General features: G+C 24.5%; 2 protein-coding genes across 3 annotated transcripts in view; one reads left to right on the forward strand and one right to left on the reverse strand.

The window, feature by feature from the left end:
- The window catches only part of LOC112687610 (neurobeachin-like protein 1), a 113,006-nt gene that overhangs the window by 5,964 nt on the left and 96,088 nt on the right, over positions 1-10,954 (forward strand). For both annotated transcript variants that reach the window (XM_025560410.1, XM_025560411.1), the window contains exons 12-31: positions 292-436; positions 522-686; positions 747-834; positions 926-1,030; positions 2,021-2,201; positions 2,269-2,456; positions 2,515-2,677; positions 3,351-3,484; positions 3,540-3,699; positions 3,764-4,014; positions 4,132-4,290; positions 4,357-4,528; positions 4,620-5,060; positions 5,116-5,354; positions 5,413-5,570; positions 5,810-5,965; positions 6,345-6,471; positions 6,539-6,884; positions 8,131-8,289; positions 8,666-8,856. In XM_025560410.1, coding sequence (XP_025416195.1) covers positions 292-436; positions 522-686; positions 747-834; positions 926-1,030; positions 2,021-2,201; positions 2,269-2,456; positions 2,515-2,677; positions 3,351-3,484; positions 3,540-3,699; positions 3,764-4,014; positions 4,132-4,290; positions 4,357-4,528; positions 4,620-5,060; positions 5,116-5,354; positions 5,413-5,570; positions 5,810-5,965; positions 6,345-6,471; positions 6,539-6,884; positions 8,131-8,289; positions 8,666-8,856 — 3,728 coding nt within the window. The remainder of the gene's footprint in view (positions 1-291; positions 437-521; positions 687-746; positions 835-925; positions 1,031-2,020; positions 2,202-2,268; positions 2,457-2,514; positions 2,678-3,350; positions 3,485-3,539; positions 3,700-3,763; positions 4,015-4,131; positions 4,291-4,356; positions 4,529-4,619; positions 5,061-5,115; positions 5,355-5,412; positions 5,571-5,809; positions 5,966-6,344; positions 6,472-6,538; positions 6,885-8,130; positions 8,290-8,665; positions 8,857-10,954) is intronic.
- Positions 9,989-10,954, reverse strand: part of LOC112687620 (pro-resilin-like) — a 10,475-nt gene continuing 9,509 nt past the window's right edge. The window contains exon 3 of the mRNA XM_025560422.1: positions 9,989-10,757. Coding sequence (XP_025416207.1) covers positions 10,010-10,757 — 748 coding nt within the window. The 3' untranslated portion in view covers positions 9,989-10,009. The remainder of the gene's footprint in view (positions 10,758-10,954) is intronic.

Consider the following 10,954-nt stretch of genomic DNA (forward strand, 5'->3'; position numbering starts at 1 on the left):
GTAAATTATTATATTTTATTGTTGATTTAGTTTAATTTAAATTAAAATATTCTTTACTTTATTGCCAACAAATTTTTATTTAAAATGATATAATATTCTTAAATTAGAAATAAAAGGTTTTTTAATTAAAAAAGTCTTAATTTTTAATTTTAAAATTTATATTTATATATATAATATGTTCAAATTATCTATTTGATTATCTATTTTATTAACTATTTTTAATAGAATTATTATATGAGTGAAACACATTTAATATATCATTAATAAAAATTTTTTTTTTTTCATAAATAGAAGGTCTTATAATTGATGAATTAAAAAAATGGCCAGGACCCATGAATGGATTAACTTTTCACTGTTGGTTGCGTTTGGATATTGTTAGTTTTCATAATTGTTCAAACACATTTGGTTTAGCTTCTTACAGACGACAGTTATTACAGTATGATCATATTAATATTTAATGTTTTTACCATAATTGCTGCTTTTTTAAAGTAATATTTTAAGAAATGTCATGTTTTTTTTAGTTTGCTAACCAATTCAAACACAGGATTAGAAATTTTTATTGGATCAGATTGGACACTAGTTGTTGGAATGCACACAAAAAAAGAATTCTTTACTGTTACTGCTCGAGATTTTAGATTTGTAGAAAATCGTTGGTATTGCATTGATGTTTGCTATAATCCACCAAAGTAAGGATACAATATTTAGTTTTATTTATTTTCTAAATATATGTGTTTTTTTCATTCTAGAAGGCCTTTTGGACATAACCAAGTATCAATTTATATTGATGGTGTGCAAAACATTAGTGCACCAGCAAAGTTTACGCCATTAAATGATGTAATATACTTTTTGATTTAATAAAATTATACTTTGCTATTATTATTAAGTTTAATATGTTCTTTTTAACATTATATTCATTTATATATAGCAATTTCAAAAATGTTCTATTGGGACTTTTCTGGCTCATGTACCAAAATCAATTGATATTCAGCCTCAAATGGATCGAGGAATCCTACCATCTTTTATAACTCAAGTAAAATGCTATATAGTTGTATAATATAGAATATATTAATTTAAAAAATTAATTTATATAATTAACAGATTAACCTCTATGTGTTCCATATTTGGTATATGGTTCATTTGCCATTCGAGCTAATCCAAAAGTAGTGAACATACCTTATTTTCTATGAACCTAAAACTTTATGAAAAAGTTTGATATTTTTATTTTAGTTCATTATGTGATTTTAAAATGTGATTTTGTATCAAAATTAATCATTTTCAATTGTGTACTAAGTATGGTGTATATAAATTTTCAATAATTAATGATAATTTTGTTAGTTATGTAATATAATTTAATAATAACTGTATATCATACTATTTCTTACCACTCATTGACACTCAATGCCTTTTCTCAACAACCATATTTTACAATTAATTAAACAAAGTCATTATCAGTAATGAAACTAGTGCAGTTTCATTATTGATAATAATTTTTTTATTATTAATTGTAAAAATGATTGTTGGAATAAAAGGCAAAACTTGTATACAAAAAATGTGAAATATGTGTACGATTTACCGTCTGCAATGCTTTTCATCAAACAATTATATCAAAGTAAAACGGTCTTTAGTAATATTTCTTTAATAATTACAAAAAATTGATAATATTAATAAAAATAAATACATTATTTAAAACGATTATTGTTTTTTAAAAAATTTTTTACCTAAAAATTTGAGTTTATAAGATATCCAAAGGCTGATTTAAAATGTATTTGCCTGGTGGGCTATGAATTATTTTATTGTATTTAAATTTTATATACATGTACCATAGTATGTACACAACACTTTTTGACAAAAACTCCAGTGTACCAATAATGTACACAAAAACTTATTGGTTAAACAATAAGTATACTAAAAATGGTACATGTAGCTCTTCAGGCAATGTACTGAAAAATTATGTAATGGTTAACTTGTTAATTTAATAACTGAAATCATATTTTGTTATTTTATAAATATTATTTTTTAGGTCCCAAATTACTTACTTATGAGAGGATCGGGTGCTTTAGATCCATATGTCAAAGACTTTCCGCCTGGTATGCAAGATTCATTGTATGGTCGCTCTATGTGCCTAAAAGGTCAATTAGGTTCAATTTGTTTGTTTCCTGAATACTTTTCATCTCAACAAATAAAGTCTATTTATGATTTGGGTAATAATAATTATAAAATACAATTGTTTATTCTCAATATTTCTAACTTATATAACCATTAATTTAGGTCCAAATTATTCTTCACTTAGTACAATGGATGATTCAACATGTGATATATTAGGATTATTTAATAGATCAGTAATTTATTTTAGTCCTACAGCAGCTTCTAGTCGTGTTACAGCTCTAGATTTAAGTCAAAAAAATAAAACCAATGCTCGTCTTACAGCCGCTGTTTACAAATGTTCACCTATACAAGTACTTTTTAGAATAAAATAACTAATTTATTTTATTAATAAAAATTGTTTATGTTTAGGATGTAATTAATATGATTGGAGGTCTATATGTTTTGTTTCCAATCTTAGAAAGTCAAGTTTTGAATGAAAATGAACATTTAGGTTTATTATCATTGGACCAGACAAACACAGAATTGTCTGTAGATTTAGAAGATGTCTCATCTCTAAGATCATATTCTCTAGGTATGTATAATTTTATTATAAAAAATATTAATAAAACTCAGTGTAAAAGCTTGGGTACTAGCAAGTTGGATAAAAAATTTACTTGTGATATGTATAAATACCTAAAATATATTATTAAAATATAAATTTTGAAGTATAATATATTTATGTAGGTTTACTTAATATAAATTTTTAATAAATTAAAAAAGTAAAAATACAATGCCTACATTAAACACATGACATTCTGGTATAAACAAATGAGTATTGTTTTTTTTTAAATGATAAGTTTGAGATATGTTTTATTTTGAGCCCCTAAATTGTCTGTATTCATAAACAATTTCAATACTATACTGATACATTATACAAATTTAGACAAGTGAGTTATTGTCATAAAATGTATTTTTAAACAGTTTTAATACATAAGATAATAAGTAATTATATTACTCAATCATACTTCAACATTAAAATTTGTTCATATAAATTTAAAATATTCATAATAATACTTGAGTTTAAAATGTAATGTTATATTTTATATTTTATTGTATATTATTATTATATTTTAATTTAAATTATTATAATTTTTGTAGATATTGTTATGTTAACTTCTATAGTGCCTTCAACTCATTCAATATTTATTTTAATTATATGTACTTTTAAAATGTTTTCTTTACTAAATTAAATATTTTATTTTCAGATGAAAGACTTGAATTACATCCAATTGGCTTATTATTGATTTTAATAAAAAATCTTATGAAAGGAAATGTAGTTGGTCAAGAACAACTTTTAAGAAAAAATGGCATACCGATTTTAGGAGAATTACTGACCAAAGTAAATAATATTTGTTTGAAGTGTTAATGTAAATTTAATTTAATTTTATGTATAGGTTCCTTCTGATAAGATGGATTTGCAGATGTTAGAAGCATTACAGTTATTCATGGAATCTCTACAAGACATTTCTAACATTCAATTATTGAGGGCATTTTATCAGCACATACTCTTTAATTTTTCTATTTGGTGTAGATGTTCTTTCAATGTGCAAATCGGTAATATTTTTGGCATAGTTATTACTATTATATATTTATATAATTTTAATAATATATCTTTTAGGTGTAGTTAAGATATTATATGTATTAATAAAAAATGATCGTAAATCATTTCGAAAACGATTTGGTGTTCAATACTTTTTGGATACAATAAGAACATATTACACCACATGTGATGTATTATCAGTCAATCATACTACAGTACTTAGAGCATCATTGTTGGATGTCATCCGATTTTATATTTTAAAAGAAGTTACATTACCTGACGTTGATACTATTATACGGTATCTCATAACATGTAGATCTGAAACTATGGTAATTATTTTTTTTTTTATTATAAATGAAAAACAAGAATTTTCTTTTTAACAAAATAAACTTCATGCTTAAATAAACTTAAACTATATAACAAATTTTATATTTACTTTATTTTAGATAATTGAATTATTAGACTTGTTGATAAAACATTTAGAAACTGAATCATGTAAAGATCAATTATTCTTATTGATGTATGAACCTCAAACTGCTGATATTCTATACTGCATTTTAATTGAAAAATCCATTAGTATGTTAGCAAAACAAAAAGTCTTAAAGGTATTTTATTGTTTTGTTTTTATAATATAAAACTTAATATAAAATAAATATAATTTCTATTTTTAGATCTTGTCAGTATTACTTAGAACTAAGTATGTATATGAACGACAGAAGAGTAATTTACGTTTACAAAACTCTAACTATGGATTATATCCAGGATTTATATCACTACTTCCAGATTTTCAGAATTTATCCATGGAAGTAACATTAATGATGTTTGATCAAGTTTTACTATCAGGTATTATTTATTTATATACAAAAAATATAATATAATATAAAAAATGTTGTACAATAAACTATGGGCATGATTAAATTATTATCCTATTTAGAATCGGTATGTACATACCCAGCAATTTTGTCTATTCTTCATCGATTAGCCTATGAAGATATTGAGATCAAATTAGAAGTTGCTCGAAAATTATTAGCAATGATTTACATGAACCCAAATGCAGCTAAAACATTCGCTAAACAACCTGGTTGGCAAGACTGTGTAACACGCCTGTTAGTACACCGATTAGCTGAAGGAAAAACATCCCATAACAAAGATTTAATGAGTTTTGATGACCAAGATGTTCAAAAAAATAATAAAAAAATATTAAGATGGAGATCTTACCCTAACATTTTAAAAGCTAAGCATTCATCTTTGAAAAGATGGAATTCTATGTTTGAGTTTGAAGCAAACTTTTCTGATAATATCATTAACCAAAACTCAATATCGACACTAAAAAATTTTACTGACGCTGCTAATTTTATAGAAAATGAAATAAAAGGTTGGTATACAAAAAAAATAACCAAGGTATGTAAATATATCATGTTTTTTTTTAGGTGTAGCAGGATCCGTATCAGCAGTTGTTGTTGATAATCTTCAATATGCTTCAGAAAACTTAAGTTCAGCAGTGAATACAGTTGGTTTAGTTGTTAGTGACAATATTCAAATGGCATCTGATAATTTAGTACTGGCAATGAATAGTGTTAGTGGAAATATTCACTCAGCCACTAGTAATTTATCATTGGCTGTTACATCTGCATATTCAATATTTAAACAAAAAACTACTGAAATACAAGTAAGTTTAATGAATTAATTTGATGAATGTATATATTTTTCACATATTAATTTTGAAGGAAATTGGAGAAAGTGCCAAAGAACGAATAAAAAAATATGCTATGTACTCACCTCAATCTGGAAGAAATATCATTGATGAAGACAAAGCGCAATTAATGACAAAACAATTGTTGGTTGAGTTAGGTCTTGATGTAGATACTTACAGTATTAGTAATAGGTATGTTTGAGAAACATATTTTATTTATGCAATATTTTTTGAAGATCTACAAAAATTCAGGAATAAAATGCATTATTTATTATTTTATTTCACATATTTTATTTTTTATTTTATTTATGTTTATATATAAATGCTATTTACTGATTGTTGTAATTGTTATATATTTTTTTAATAAAAGACAATTTTTAATATTTTGTCTATTTAATGCATGTTTTTATAATAACATATTTATGTTTCAGATCCATATCTAGTAGTCTTGAAGATATATCATCAATTAAATGTTCAGTTGCTCCTGATAATCGCTCTATAAGCTCAGGAATTGCTATGTCTGATAATACATCATTAGCTTGTGAAGACGCCGAAAGCAGTGATCATAATGGCTTTGACAATATCAAGTAAATAATTTTTTATTTTTAATATTGGTTATTTTATATAAATTATCTCAAGTAAAATATATTACTTTAAAGTGGCTTAAATATTTTTAATTATTCCCTTATTAAACAGAAAAAATTACAATTTATTAAATGTTTCTACCTTTTAAAATAATATTATTAATTTTTATTTTTTTTTTTTATTTTTTTAATTATAATAATATATAATAAACTACTTTGTAAATCTTAAAAATTATTTAGTTATTAAATTTAGTTGTACCTATATATCTTAATTTAGTTTTAAGTTAAATATATCAGGTAAAATAATATTTAATATGATTTTTTTTATACTAATAATTAAAGAACTAAGCATTTTATTCAAATCATACTTTTTATTTTATAGTCCATGGCAAGAATATGCTAATACTAAAACTGAAAATAAAGAAAAAGATTTATGTTCGTTGGTAGAAAATATATTATTTGTTGTTATGTGGCGAGGAGTCAATATTCACAATAAAAATTGTTGGAAGGTAAATTATTTTATGTTTAATTTCTGTAATAATAAAAATATTATTGTTATGTATTCACCAATTTTAGGAACGCGGTCAAGTTATGGCATGCATAAATATGTTAAGTTTAAACAATATGTTATATTGTTCTCATTTAGAACTTAAGCTACATATTTTAGAAAAGGCTGTTGAAGCAGTATTAAGCGATCTTCATGATTGTGGTTCAACTGTTGAATGTGATCATGCTAAAATGGAAAATATTGGTCAGCTTATAGGATTGGTATATGATTTAGTTGTGTTGGATCCAAGTCCAAATTTTGATAAAAAATGTTCAGTAAAATTGCTTGATGGATGTATTAAATTAATTGAACAGTTATCTATTTTTGGAGATAATCAAGAACTTAATAATAAAGATATTGCCATGAAAACCTATGGTAAGATTTAAATTTTATTAGTTTTAACGATTTTAATATTTGAATATGACCATCATTCTTTTTTTTCATGCCAAATGTGCTTTATCGTTATTTCTCGTGTTTATTCACTATTTCATAACTGTTAGATGATAAATTCATTTAATAAAATATATATTTATTATATAAAAACATATCTGTATTACTCTCAATTAAATTTGTCTGATTTGGTTTCATCAGTTTCTGATGAAGCATTTAGACATGTACTATACTATTTTAAAATGTATGTTTACAATTCTTTATAATTAATATTAGCATATGGCATTAGCATAATTTATTTTAGTATTTTTACTCCACTTATTTTAAATAAAAATCCTTTAATTATTATTGGTATGGGTACCAAAAAAAAAAATAAATAAATAAATAAAAATAATATGAGTTTTTATTCAAGACAAGTCAGGTGTTATTATAATGCAGACATAATTAAGAGGACATCATATCCGCATGTGTTGTCTCCGTCTGACATACCGATAACATAGCAAATTTGTGTTCAATGATTCAAATGTAGTGATGTTAGCGTTAATATTAGAGTAAACCAACCTATAATCAAACTTTAAAGGAAGAACATTATCTGTGTTTTGTTGGTTGGGTTTTTCCGATATTTAAATTATTTAGCGAGTTACGATGGTTTTTTAATTGTTATATTTTACATACTCATAATACGCTTAAAAATTAAAATATTGGAAAAAAATCTACCAACAAAATACAAACAATGTTCTTCCCTTTATGTTTGATTATAGGCCTGTTTACTCTAATATTAACTCTAACATCTATACATTTGAATTACTGAACGCAAATTTACTATGTTGTACGTAGTCAAACGGTGACAACACATGTGGGTATGACATCCTCTTAAATGTACAATATTTTGTTGCTATTCTATTTTTCTATGGGATTATGAGTAACATTTCTCCATATGTATTTATAAAAATGGAAAACCGTTCAATTAAAGAACATGTATTATTTAATCAGCTTTTGATAAATATATTTTATGAAAGATTCTCATTATTTTAAAAAAAATTAAAGAACCCCCCCCCCCCAACTGTCTTTTGTAAAATGGTACATTCATTGATTATTAAAAAAATAAATGTATTAGTTTCAACCCTATTATATAAGAATAATTAAATATTGATAACATTATATGATGATATGATTAAATAATTGAAAATTTGAAAAATGTTTTGTTACTGAATAGTATGTTTTTATAAAGGGCTTTTGTTGAGCTGCTCTTCAAGTCCTAATATGGAAATTTGTGCTATGGCAACAGTCAAGTTACACACAATACTACAAACAAGTAATACAACTGTAATAGAAGTTGAATGTTACTTATTACGTTCAGCGAATGGCATTTTACAAAAAGCTCTTAAAGGTAAATAAAAATTAATATTTTTTTGTCAATAAGATTGGTAGTAATAATTTTAACATATAAGAATTTTGAAATATGATTTGAATTAGTTTTACTTTGAGAAATTACTTTCCAACATTTTAACTAAAAATTTTTTTAGAATTTATAGGGAAAAAATGATAAAAGTGAGAAATTTGTTCTAAAGTAGTCCTAATAAAAATTCAAATTAGTTTGAGAATTATTTTTGAATTAATAGATATTTTGTTATGTATGTTAGAAATAGTACATTTTTAAATCCTTATACTGGGTGTATGATAGATAGAGTCAGTAAATAAACATTTCTTATGCCAATAAGAATAATATTTATAATAAAATTAAAACATTTTGAAATTTTTTTTAGATGAGAACATGGAGCGTTATTCTTTTATTTTACCATTAATTAAAACACTTATTACTAAATTATCTGAACCACTTAATATCTCTAATTCTGAACTTCCAAATTTGACAGAAGTTTTGTACAGTGGTAATTTTTATGACAGATTTTTACCATATTGCTCCACTGAAGAATGGACTGTGTTTATCGAAACTAAGGTAAGTGTTAATTTTAAAAATTATTTTTACTACTATTTATATTGGGACAGTAAATAGTACACAGTGCCTAAAACTTAAAATGTTATTGCATAGATATATCCAGCATATTTTTAGAGGCAGGTATAAGTATGTATTAATTTGAAACCTAAATAATTTGCATTCTAAAAATTCCCCTATCCTTGCATTTACTTAAGTTTTGTGATAGGTTGTTGAACCATCATTTTGAAAAAGAACCGTTTGTATTACATGTTTTCTTAAGAATCTTCAGAAATAAAAGTAAAAAAAAATTTTTAATTTTTAAAATTTGCTTATTGACCTTAATAACTATAATATTTAAGAAAGTTGTACATATAATTTAATATAATTATTGATTTTACTAATTTAAATTAAATAATTTACACAATAGAAACATATACATTGTTCATTAAGATAATTTTATCTTAGATGTTAGTGTATTATAATATTTTTTAAATATGAGATTGTTGTATTGTTTTTGAATCAAATATTTTTAATAGCAATAAGTAAGGTTTGATTCACCCTGTTTCAACAAGATTTTGATATTGTTGTATCAGTAACATAAATATTGTTTATAGTACTTTTATTTTTTACAATTAAATTTAAATAAAATGGTTGGTCAAATTTAATACAAATCAAATGTGACACTTACATACTAGTATTAAGTAAAAAAAACACACATTTTTATATTTACATTTAAAAAGTGTGTTTTTATCACATTTTTTTTATTATATTACACCAGTGCTTTTTAATCATCTAGGATCTAGGTGATTACATTTTAATGTATTGATATGTGGATTAAATTAAATTTTAGTTTAACATAAAAAAAGAAATTTACATATTACATATAAAATACTATGTATGGTTAAATATAATATAATTACACAAATATTTCTTAATATTAAATTCATAAATTTATAATTTAAGTGACTTACCATTAATATTGGCAAACAATTGTTTTGGTATTTGATAACATTTATGATTTTATAGTATAATACATAATGATATCACACTATCTTCTCAAATAGACAGTACTCGAGCCAAGATGATAATATATTTTTAACATTAGTAAAGAAGTTTGTTAATTTAAAAATAAAAATAAAACAGTATTATATAATTGAATAACAATGCGATTTTATTATCTAATACTTTCAGTGATTTTCCATTGATTGTCAGAATATGTATGAGCATTTACATTTTGGTTTGAATTAGATTCATAATTTTTATGATTAATTGGAAGATTGTCATCTAATGAACTAAGGCTATCATTGACTTGAGAAGGAGATTCTTCATAGTTGAAACTAAAAATCTTTTTGGGTGCTTGAAAACCAGTGTCTGGCTTTTGTGTACTCTTAGTTATGTACTTCAAGTACGCATTTAGTTTGTCATTTACAACTACTTTTTTTTCCTTTAACTTATCATCCGAATTAGATGCTGATGCAGTATCAGTGTTTTCTGAAGATTCTTTATAACGTCTTTGTAATGTGCTAGATTGTGTTGTTTGTGTATCTGGACTTTGAGTGTTGTATTGGGATTGGACCATATGAAACGATTCTTTAGGTGATTTATTTACATCTCTACTATTTGCAGGTTCTCCATATGAATCTACCAATGTAAATTGAGAATTTTCTTCTGGGTATGAAACAGAATTTGATATACTGCTGTAAGAACCTTGGATATCTCCACTGTTTCCTTTGGGAGAACCATAAGTAATTGATGGTACTCTTGATAGTTCCTTATTTAAAGATTGTAAACCATATGTAACTGAAGGTATTGGTGCACTAAATTGAGTGTGAGAATTAAACAGACTTTCTATATTAAATGGGTCTATATCATCATTTTGAGAATTAGATCCAAATGAACTATATGAGCCGGATGTTGGGGCGTTATATGATGTTGAAGGTGCACTGTATGATCCAGAAGGTGAGCTAGGTGTACCATATGAATTGGAAGGTGCACCAGAAGGCGCTCCATACGAATTTGATGGTGGACTAGATGGCGCACCATATGAATTTGATGGTGGACTTGGAGGTGCACCATACGAATTTGAAGGTGCACTAGATGGTGCACCATACGAATTTGA

The sequence above is a fragment of the Sipha flava genome, unplaced genomic scaffold, assembly GCF_003268045.1.
Source record: "Sipha flava isolate LNK unplaced genomic scaffold, YSA_version1 35a_pilon_pilon, whole genome shotgun sequence".
In the NCBI taxonomy this organism is placed as follows: Eukaryota; Metazoa; Arthropoda; class Insecta; order Hemiptera; family Aphididae; genus Sipha; species Sipha flava.